Raw genomic sequence first — 12030 nt, 5'->3', positions numbered from 1 at the left:
CTAGCCCGAATTGAAGTCTCTCTGTCCAAGTCTACAAGGGTAACCCATGAGTATCTAATTGCCCGTCACTGTAAACCTCCATCCCGCCGCTCTGCCCGCTGGGAGAGCGAGGTTCCACGTGTGCGTGTCGGGATGCACCACATTGCAAACCGCTGCTGCCACCCCATGGAAGGGAGGACCAACAATCTGTGGCGTTGTCCGGCATGGACCATGTTGGGGCATCATCTAGACCAAGTGGCTGGCTCCTCCCACCCGTTCCAAAATTCATCCTTGGGAATTACATTAAAACTTACATTTGTAGCCGAAGTGGGGATATATATAATGTTACAGATATATACACTATATCATATCATATCATATATATACAGCCGGAAACAGGCCTTTTCGGCCCTCCAAGTCCGTGCCGCCCAGCGATCCCCGTACATTAACACTATCCTACACCCACTAGGGACAATTTTTACATTTTACATTTACCCAATTAACCTACATACCTGTACGTCTTTGGAGTGTGGGAGGAAACCGAAGATCTCGGAGAAAACCCACGCAGGTCACGGGGAGAACGTACAAACTCCTTACAGTGCAGCACCCGTAGTCAGGATCGAACCTGAGTCTCCGGCGCTGCATTCGCTGTAAAGCAGCAACTCTACCGCTGCGCTACCGTGCCGCCCTATGTATATGTATATGTATGAGTATGTGTGTATATGTGTGTGTGTGTATGTTTGTGTATGTGTGTGTCTGTATGTGTGTATGTGTGTATGTGTGTGTGTATGTGTGCATGTATATATACAAAATAATATATATATAAATAAATTTACGTTTTAATGTTGTACATATATATATATACTGATGTCACGGCGGGAGGTTGCTCGGGCAGCTGTGATGTGTGTGTGTGTGTGTGTGTGGCTGTCGCTGTCTGATTCACTGTCACTGTCTGATTCACTGTCACTGTCGCTGTCCGATTCACTGTCACTGTCTGATTCACTGTCTGACTGTCACTGTCTGATTCACTGTCACTGTCTGATTCACTGTCGCTGTCACTGTCTGATTCAGTCACTGTCTGATTCACTGTCGCTGTCTGATTCACTGTCGCTGTCTGATTCACTGTCGCTGTCTGATTCACTGTCACTGTCTGACTGTCACTGTCGCTGTCTGATTCACTGTCACTGTCTGATTCACTGTCACTGTCTGATTCACTGTCTGACTGTCACTGTCTGATTCACTGTCACTGTCTGATTCACTGTCACTGTCTGATTCACTGTCTGACTGTCACTGTCTGATTCACTGCCACTGTCTGATTCACTGTCACTGTCGCTGTCACTGTCTGATTCAGTCACTGTCTGATTCACTGTCGCTGTCTGATTCACTGTCGCTGTCTGATTCACTGTCACTGTCTGACTGTCACTGTCGCTGTCTGATTCACTGTCACTGTCTGATTCACTGTCTGACTGTCACTGTCTGATTCACTGTCACTGTCTGATTCACTGTCACTATCTGATTCACTGTCTGACTGTCACTGTCTGATTCACTGTCACTGTCTGATTCACTGTCACTGTCGCTGTCACTGTCTGATTCAGTCACTGTCTGATTCACTGTCGCTGTCTGATTCACTGTCGCTGTCTGATTCACTGTCACTGTCTGATTCACTGTCACTGTCTGACTGTCACTGTCGCTGTCTGATTCACTGTCACTGTCTGATTCACTGTCGCTGTCACTGTCACTGTCTGATTCACTGTCACTATCTGATTCACTTTCGCTGTCGGATTCACTGTCGCTGTCTGATTCACTGTCACTGTCTGATTCACTGTCACTGTCTGATTCACTGTCACTGTCTGATCCACTGTCACATTCACTGTCACTGTCTGATTCACTGTCACTGATTCACTGTCACTGCCTGATTCACTGTCACTGTTTGATTCACTGTCGCGGACTGATTCACTGTCACTGACTGATTCACTGTCACTGCCTGATTCACGGTCGCTGTCTGATTCACTGTCACTGTCTGATTCACTGTCACTGTCTGATTCACAGTCACATTCACTGTCACTGTCTGATTCACTGTCACTGATTCACTGTCACTGCCTGATTCACTGTCACTGTTTGATTCACTGTCGCGGACTGATTCACTGTCACTGACTGATTCACGGCCGCTGTCTGATTCACGGTCGCTGTCTGATTCACTGTCACTGTCTGATTCACTGTCACTGTCTGATTCACTGTCACTGTCTGATTCACAGTCACTGTCTGATTCACTGTCACTGTCTGATTCACTGTCACTGTCTGATTCACTGTCACTGTCTGATTCACTGTCACTGTTTGATTCACTGTCGCGGACTGATTCACTGTCTGATTCACAGTCACTGTCTGATTCACTGTCACTGTTTGATTCACTGTCACTGTTTGATTCACTGTCACTGACTGATTCACGGTCGCTGTCTGATTCACGGTCGCTGTCTGATTCACTGTCACTGTCTGATTCACTGTCACTGACTGATTCACTGTCACTGTCTGATTCACTGTCACTGTCTGATTCACTGTCACATTCACAGTCACTGTCTGATTCACTGTCACTGTCTGATTCACTGTCACTTTCTGATTCACTGTCACTGTCACTGTCTGATTCACTCTCACTGTCTGATTCACTGTATCTGTCTGATTCACTGTCACTGTCACTGTCTGATTCACTCTCACTGTCTGATTCACTGTATCTGTCTGATTCACTGTCACTGTCACTGTCCGATTCACTGTCATTGTCTGATTCACTGTCACTGTCACTGTCTGATTCACTGTCACTGTCTGATTCACTGTCACTGTCTGATTCACTGTCACTGTCTGATTCACTGTCACTGTCGGATTCACTATCACTGTCTGATTCACTGTCACTGTCACTGTCTCCGTCTGATTCACTGTCACTGTCTGATTCACTGTCACTGTCACTGTCTGATTCACTGTCTTCACTCTGCAGATGAGATCTTCCCTGCTGGCGTTCCTGACTGGGTCCTGCCGCTGGTCCTCACCATTTGTCTTCTCATTGCCGCCAACGCTACTGTGTTTTATTGGAACGTGAAACAAAACAGACGCATTAAAGGTACGTTAAACAACAGCGAGAGATGCGGGTCAGGAAATCCCTGATTCCCAGTGTAACTTCAGTGGGAAACCAGAGCACTCTCCGCGGGCTCTGACCTTCCAGTGGTAATTGTTGCCCCTGGGCCTGGAGAGAGTATCAGTGGCCCGGGAGGTGGGGTAATGGGGTAAACGGGCAGATGTAACATCTGTGTGTGCATGAGGCGGTGCCGTGGGGGGAGATTTAACTGGACACAGAGTCACTTGCACTTGTCTCTGTTTCCTGTGTTTGATCTCCACCGCGGGGAGACAGAGCACAGGTGAGGTGATCACGTGGGTGGACATCTCTGTGCAGTTCCCCGTTGTCAACCTGAGCTTTCCTTCACTTGTCCCTTTCATTGCGTGTCCCGTCTCAGCGTGAGCTCTCCCTCGCTCTCCTGCACTGATCTAATGAGGTTGAGCAGAGGCCGGGGAACCGCCCGCCTTTGAATCCGGCATCTCGCAGCCTTCCAGACTCAAAATTGTCCCAAACCGTTTCACACAATGATCACCGTGATCACAGGTTCCCGCAGCGACTGTCAGTCGTGGGCGAGACATTGAAACATCCCCGGACCCACAGTGTATTTACTCACCTGATCCGTTCCTCATCATTCCCCTCTCCTGCCCTTCACATGTCCAACACCATTTGTTTTCCCTCCTTTATTTGCCGCTACACTTGTCTCACACCTGTCACCATCTGACATTGTCCAGGCTGATGAGACCCAGCCAACCTGAACCGGGAATCCTGTTCCTCTCTGCAGCTGCCTGACCCGCGTGGAACTTCCCTCATTGTGCTGCACTTATTTCCAGCCTTGTTTGGATTGCCCCCTGACTCTGATGTTCATTGTCTCTGATGCTCGTTGTTCCAATGTAACACTGGTTTCTTCTTCCAGAGCTGGAACGGCGCAAATCCGTCGTAGAACATGGTAAGAATTTAGTATAGAAATATTCACAAAAGAGAAGGAATGGTGGAATTGATATCTCACAGCGCCAGAGACATGGGTTCGATCCTGACCTCGGGTGCTGTCTGTGTGGAGTTTGCATGTTCTCCCTGTGACCGGTGTCCTCCGGGTGCTCCGGTTTCCTCCCACATCCCGAAGACGTGCGGGTTTGTGCGTTAATTTCAGTAATGCCGATGGAGTACAGGCCCCAATCAGCATCACTGGTGCCGAAGTGCAAGTGGTTGAGAGCCTCATGTATCTCGGTGTTAATATTCCCAGTGGTCTGTTGTGGACCGGGCAGAGTGAAGCAACAACCAAGATGCCACTCAATGTCTACTTGTTTAGGAGACTGAGGAAATTCAGCAGGTCCAGCCGATATCACAAGAAATTGCTGAGAAATGTGGATGTATCCCAGTCCATCACACACACCACACTCCCCACCATTGTAGATGTGGCCCAGTCCCCCACACACACCACACTCCCCACCATTGTAGATGTAGCCCAGTCCCCCACACACACCACACTCCCCACCATTGTAGATGTAGCCCACACACACCACACTCCCCACCATTGTAGATGTAGCCCAGTCCATCACACACACCACACTCCCCACCATTGTAGATGTAGCCCAGTCCCCCACACACACCACACTCCCCACCATTGTAGATGTAGGGATATCATCTTTCCTATAACATGGTGGACAGAACAGAACACAATATTCTAAATGCGGTCTCAACACGCCTTGTATAACTGCAACATGACATCCCAACTTCTATACTCAATACGCTGACTGATGAAGGTTAATGTGCGAAAAGCCTTTTTGACCGCCTTATCTACCTGTGACTCGACCTTCAAGGAACCATGCACCTGCACTCCTAGATCCCTCTGCTCTACAACACTCCCCAGAAGCCTACCATTTAGGGTGCAGTTCCTGCCTTGTTAGATGTCCCAAAATGCAACACCTCACACTTCTCTGTATTAAATCCCATCAACCATTCCTCCGCCCACCTGGCCAATCGATCCAGATCCTGCTGCAAACTTTCACACCAATCTTCACTATCTGCAAAACCACTCACTTTTGTAAATCAGCTAACATTGCCATGTATGTTCTGATCCAAATCATTGCTGTAAATGGCAAACAGTAACAGGCCCAGCACCGAACCCTGGGGCACACCACTAGTCACAGGCCTCCAGTCTGAGAAACAACCTTCCACCATCACCCTCTGCTTCCTTCCATGGAGCCAATTTGCTCTCCATTCAGCTATCTCTCATTGGATCCCATGCGATCTAACCTCCCAGAGCAGCCTACCATGCGGCACCTTGTAGAATGCCTTACTGAAATCCATGGATACAACATCTACAGCTCTGCCCTCATCAACCTTTTCGGTCAAAAATCTTAATCGGATTTGTGTGTGAGAGAGCGAGGGGGAGAGAGTGGGTGAAGAGAGAGGGGGGGGAGAGGTGGGGGAACGAGAGAGGGAGGGAGGGAGAGAGAGGGAGAGGGAGGGAGAGAGAGGGAGAGGGAGGCAGAGCGAGAGGGGGGAGGGAGAGTGAGAGGGGGGAGAAAGAGAGGGGGAGAGATGGGGTGGGAGAGAGGGAGGGAGTGAGAGGGGGAGAGAGAGGGGGAGAGGTGGGGGAAAGAGAGAGGGAGGGAGGGAGAGAGAGAGAGAGAGCGAGATAGAGGGAGGGAGGGAGGGTGTGTGGGAGAGAGGAGGGGGAGTGAGAGAGGGGGGGGAAGAGTGAGAGGGGAACGAGAGGGGGGAGAGAGAGAGGGTGGATATAGAGGGATGGGGAGAGAGAGGGGGAGACATTGAGAGGGGGAGAGAGAGAGGGGGAGGGATGGGGAGAGGGAGGGGGTGGGAGAGAGAGGGAGAGGGAGGGAGAGAGAGGGAGAGGGAGGCAGAGCGAGAGGGGGGAGGGAGAGTGAGAGGGAGGAGAAAGAGAGGGGGGAGAGATGGGGTGGGAGAGAGGGAGGGAGTGAGAGGGGGAGAGAGAGGGGGAGAGGTGGGGGAAAGAGAGAGGGAGGGAGGGAGAGAGAGAGAGAGAGCGAGATAGAGGGAGGGAGGGAGGGTGTGTGGGAGAGAGGAGGGGGAGTGAGAGAGGGGGGGAAAGAGTGAGAGGGGAAAGAGAGGGGGGAGAGAGAGGGTGGATATAGAGGGATGGGGAGAGAGAGAGAGGGGGAGACATTGAGAGGGGGAGAGAGAGAGGGGGAGGGATGGGGAGAGGGAGGGGGTGGGAGAGAGATGGTGGGATAAAGAGGGGCGAGGGTGGAAGAGAGGGGGAGAGGGGTGAGGGGGGAGAGAGAGGGGTGGACATAGAGGGGGGAGAGAAAGAGGGGCGGATTGGATTCCAGAGAATTTTCTTCAGTCTTGTTTGTTGTTTCTGTTTTCAGAGTGGAAGAGGATACGTGGCCACCAAGGTAAGGTCTTGGTTTACGTGAGAGTCAGTGTGTGTGTGTGTGTGTGTATATACGCGTGTGTGTGTGTGCCTGAGTGTGAGAGAGGGACTGTGTGTGTGTGTGCGCGCGCGTGTGCGCATGTGAGTGTGTGTGTGTGTGCGCGTGTGCGAGTGTATGTGCGTGTGGTGATGATATTGAGATTACCCGTCTGAGAGCCCTAAACTTAAGTCAAGACTTTCAGTCTTATCTGCTATAAGCACCTACAAGTGCTCTCGCTATAAGGGGGTTACACTGCATCAACCTTTATCTCAAAGACTGACTTATTTCACTGCTGTGCCCACTGCTGAAGGGGTGAGGTGTCAATAATCACTATTCACAGCCGTGGGTCGTCCCTCCCAATCAAGGCGCGGTCACTTCCAGCTAACGACGCAGAATAAACACAGTTATAGTTTTAATTGAAGCACGTTTAATTCTGAGGAGTAATTTTAACGGAGGTCATAGTTTACAAAGGATTTCCAAAACACAAGTATAATTCTAACAATTGAGGATAACGTACCAATGAGCAGCCGAGGAACAAGCAGTTCATCAGTTATCATGGGTGACTTTAATCTACATATATTTTGGGCCAACTAAATTGGTAACAACACTGAGGAGGAGGATTTCATAGAATATATACGGGATGGTTTTCTAAGCCAATATGTAGTGGAACCAACTGGAGGGCAGGCCGTCCAAGACTGGGTATTGTCATGAGGAAGGATTCCTAATTTGAGGAAGGACATTCTTGCTATTGAGGGAGTGCAGCGTAGGTTCACCAGGTTAATTCCGGGATGGCGGGACTGACATATGATGAAAGAATGGGTCGACTGGGCCTGTATTCACTGGAATTTAGAAGGATGAGATGGGGATCTTATAGAAACATATACAATTCTTAAGGGATTGGACAGGCTAGATACAGAAAAAATGTTCCACATGTTGGGGGAGTCCAGAACCAGGGGTTACATTTTAAGAATAAGGGGGTCGGCCATTTGGGACTGAGATAAGCAAAAACATTTTCACCCAGAGAGTTGTGAATCTGTGGAATTCTCTGCCACAGAAGGCAGTGGAGGCCAATTCACTGGATGTTTTCAAGAGAGAGTTAGATAGAGCTCTGAGGGCTAACGGAATCAAGGGACATGGGGAGAAAGCAGGAACGGGGTACAGATTCTGGATGATCAACCATGATCATATTGAATGGCGGTGCTGGCTCGAAGGGCTGAATGAAAATTTCTGTTTCGATGATTAGATTCCTAACTTGCTGAACAACAAACATCTTGAAACCTGGGCAGTTACTGTGCTAAAAATCTGAGTTTATCAAAAAGCATTTGGACCTGAGGAGTGAACAAGCCTTTGGCTTGGAAAGTGAATATCCATCGGTGTGCGTGTGTTCGTGTGCGTGTGTATGTGTGCGTGTCTGTGCATGTGTGTGTCTATGTATCTGTGTGTGTGTGCATAAGTGTGTGTGTGTGTATGTGTGCATACGTGTGTGAGTGTATGTATGTGTGTCTGTATGTGTGTTGTGTGTGTGTCTATGTATGTGTGTGTGCGTATGTGTGTATGTGTGTGAGTCTGTGAATAAGTGTGCGTGTGTATTTGTTTGTGTGTCTGTGTATGTGTGCGTGTGAATGTGTTTATTTCACAAAATGCTGGAGTAACTCAGCAGGTCAGACTGAAGAAGGGTCTCGATCCGGAACGTCACCCATTCCTTCTCTCCTGAGATGCTGCCTGACCTGCTGAGTTACTCCAGCATTTTGTGAAATAAATACCTTCGATTTGTACCAGCATCTGCAGTTATTTTCTTACACTGCTGTGTGAATGTGTTTATGAGTGTGCGTGTGTGTATATGTTTTGTATATGTGTGTGTGTGTTTAAGTGTGCGTGTTTGTGTGTGTGTGTGTGTGTGTCTACGTACGTGTGTGTGTGTGTGTGTGTGTGTGAGAGTGTGTGTGTGAGTCTGTGAATGAGTGTGCGTGTGTATATGTTTGTGTCTGTGTATGTCGGTGTGTGAATGTGTTTATGATTGTGCGCGTGTGTATATGTTTGTCTATGTGTGACTGTGTGTGTGTGCATATGTACAAACGCGCACACACACACGCACACACACACACATGTTTATGTATGTTACGAGTATTTTGCTGCACCTTTGTACCGGGGGAGCAGAGGGGAGCATGAGAATGAAGCAGCGTCCCGACCTGAACGTGTTCTGTCATTTCCTTACAAATGTGCTGCCTGACCCACGGACTTCCTCCAGCAGTTTATTTTTTATTTCTCACCGTTCACCCGGTTCCCCTGCACTTCCACGCTGATTAGGAAACGCCGGGAAACATGTTTTTGTCCGTGGGATGTTGGCGGGCGGGAAATCCGCCTGCACCACCACCCCCGGCATCACATCCCAGGTACCACACCGTGGAAAATACTTGCCCCGCACATATCCTTTAAACTTTGCCCCTCTCACATTGAAGCCATGCCCTCTCGTTTTTCGCCCTGGGTTCCGACTGTCCCCTCATTCTATGCCTGTCATAATTTTAACAAATTCTCTCACAACTACCTCTTCTGACAGCTCGTTCCATATACCCATCATCCTTTGTGTAAAAGAGTTCCCTCTCAGGTTACTATTAAATCTCCCCCACCCCCTGACTTTAAACCTATGGTTGTTGATTCCCCTATTCTGGAGAAGAGACTCTGTGCTTTTACCCGATCTATTCCTCTCACGATAACGTACATCTCTATAAGATCACCGCTCATCCTCCTGCACCTCGAGGAATAAAGTCCTAGCCTGCTCACGTCCGAGCAACATCCTCGTAAATCTTATCTGTAGCCTTTACAAACTGACAGCATATTTCCTGTAACATGGTGCCCAGAACTGAACACAATGTGGCATCACCAACGTCTCATATATCCACAACGTGACATCCCAACTTCAATACTCAATACTCTGATTGATGAAGACCATTGTGCCAAAACCTTACATGAACACACTATCTACCTGTGACTCCACTTTCAAGGAACTATGTTACTGCACTCCTATATTAAATTTGTATCTAATCCTGTATTAAATACCGTCAACCATTCCTCAGCCCACCTGTCCAACCGAACAAGATCCTGCTGCAATTTTTGACAACCGTCTTCATTATCCACAATACCGCCCACTTTTGTGTCACCTGCAAACTTGCTAATCATGCCATGTACATTCTCATCCAGATCACTGATATAAGCACGGAACCGTGAGGCACGCCACTGGTCACAGGCCTCCAGTCCGAAAAACAACCTTCCCTCATCACCCTCTGCTTCCCTCCATGAAGCCAATTTTCTATCCAATTAGCCAGCTTTTCTTGGATCCCATGCGCTCCAACCTCCCTCCGGTTCTACATTTCTCACCCCATCTTTAATTCTTATCAGAATCCATCATTCTCATCCCTTTGGCTTCAGCACATCACCTCCGGCCTCGGTTCCCATCTCCACCCTCTCTCCCGCCACCTGATCGTTCTACCAATCACCCCCCCACTCACCTGAACCCACCTGTCTTGCTCCACTACCTCCCCTCACCTACACACAGATGCTGCTCTGCCCAACTTATACACGTACAGAGAGAGCATTACGAGTTTTGCCCGGTGTATACACACACATGAGCCAAAACATTATGACCACTGACAGGTAAATAACATTGATTATCTTGTTACAATGGTGGGATACATTAGGCAGTGTATGTACACGTGTGTGTATGTACACAAACACAGACAGGTACACACTCACACACGCACTCTCATACCAGTTGCACACACACACACACACACACTCATAGACACAAACTCTCTCACACACACACACACACACACACTCTGAGAAACACTCACTCACACACACTCACACTCTCATGCACACACACACTCTAACATACACTCTCACACACACACTTACAGACAAACACTCCCTCACGCACACGCACACTCGCATACACACACATACACTCACACACACACTCTAACACACTCACACTCTCTCACACACACATTAACACACACATGTGCACACACTCACACACACACTCACACACACTAACACACACACTCTGTCACACACACACACACACACATGTATATGTATGTTACGAGTATTTTGCTGCACCTCTTTGTACCGGGGGAGCATGAGAATGAAGCAGCGTCCCGACCTGAACGTGTTCTGTCATTTCCTTACACATGTGCTGCCTGACCCGCGGACTTCCTCCAGCAGTTTGTTTTTATTTCTCACCGTTCACCCGGTTCCCCTCCACTTCCGCCCCGATTAGGAAACGCCGGGAAACATGTTTTTGTCCGTGGGATGTTGGCGGGCGGGAAATCCCCGGGATATCGTCCAGTTGTCCGCCCGCCTGTGCCCGAGGCCGAGCGGCCTCTCCCCCGGTCCCGGGGCCGCGCTGCCCGAGTCTCCCCCCGACCCCCGGGGACTCTCTGATTCTCTGCTTCTCCCCCCAGTCTCCGTCACCCTGGATGTGGAAACAGCGCATGCGCGGCTCGAGGTGTCTGAGGATCGGAAGAGGGTGAGAGCGACCGGGCCCCGGAGGAGTCTCCCTGACACCGGGAAGAGGTTTACAGACAGTGCGTGTGTGCTGGGATCGGAGGGATTCACATCGGGGAGACATTACTGGGAGGTGGAGGTGGCGGGGAGTGAGGGCTGGAGTCTGGGAGTCGCCGCAGAGTCTGTGGAGAGGAAGGGATCGCTCACATTGACCCCGGAGACTGGAGTCTGGAGCATCAGGCGGTGGGATGACGAGTTTGATGCATTCACCTCCCCTCCATCCCCTCTCCCCGCCCGTCCCATCCCCGGGAGGGTGGGAATTTATCTCAGTTACGAGTCCGGGACAGTTTCATTTTACGACGCGGCCACCAAGTCCCATCTCCACACCTTCACTGGGAATAAATTCACGGAGAAACTTTATCCTTTCTTCGGGCCTTATTGGTGTAAAGACGAGTGGCTGAGAATCTGCTCCGGTTCCGCTCCGGGTGTGTAAATGGGTCGGGTCCCGGGACCGGCGTCAGGAGCGGGGCTCAGGGGCTGTGGGGCAGAAACCCGGTGGACAACAGGTCGGCGCTGAACGGCTCCCATTTAATCCCCAAATTCCGCGTCGTAAAAACCCCCAGTGAGCGCGGAAATAAAACCAGGGGGAATGTAAATGTGGGAAGAGTGAAATAAACAGCAAGTGGAATCAGAGCTGTCGATCCGTTCATTTTAACGAGTTAACCGCGTCCGGCAACGGAACAGAAATTACTTTTGTGAAAATATTTTTTTAATGTAATGGGATTGGACCCTTCTGGTCAAAAGTCGTTACGGTATTATTAACTCCGTTCAATGACTAGTTCCATGTAATAGATACAGTTCATGTTACTTCAGTGATTTGGAAAATGTGCACAACCATTGACACACACGACAAGCTAATTGAAAGATCGCGTTTATTTGAATGATGTGCATTGTTGCTTCCAATACTGTCATTGAAATAAACTCAAAATTACTTGGACTGTACAGATTGCTTTTGAATTCTTTTCAAATCTACTGAACGGGGAG

At 49.3% G+C, this 12030-nt stretch overlaps 1 protein-coding gene across 1 annotated transcript in view; it reads left to right on the top strand.

Annotated features, from left to right (window-relative positions):
* LOC144603047 (butyrophilin subfamily 1 member A1-like) overlaps positions 1 to 11811 on the top strand; it is a 16130-nt gene extending 4319 nt beyond the window's left edge. Inside the window, exons 4-7 of the mRNA XM_078416178.1 lie at positions 2963 to 3085; positions 3993 to 4025; positions 6433 to 6459; positions 10944 to 11811. Of these exons, the coding sequence (XP_078272304.1) occupies positions 2963 to 3085; positions 3993 to 4025; positions 6433 to 6459; positions 10944 to 11479 (719 nt within the window). The 3' untranslated portion in view covers positions 11480 to 11811. The remainder of the gene's footprint in view (positions 1 to 2962; positions 3086 to 3992; positions 4026 to 6432; positions 6460 to 10943) is intronic.
* The last annotated feature ends 219 nt before the right edge of the window (positions 11812 to 12030 follow it).

This window comes from Rhinoraja longicauda, chromosome 19 (genome assembly GCF_053455715.1).
Source record: "Rhinoraja longicauda isolate Sanriku21f chromosome 19, sRhiLon1.1, whole genome shotgun sequence".
NCBI lineage: Eukaryota > Metazoa > Chordata > Chondrichthyes > Rajiformes > Arhynchobatidae > Rhinoraja > Rhinoraja longicauda.
The sequence above is the reverse complement of the archived record's forward strand: the minus strand, read 5'-3'. Positions and strand labels throughout refer to the sequence as shown.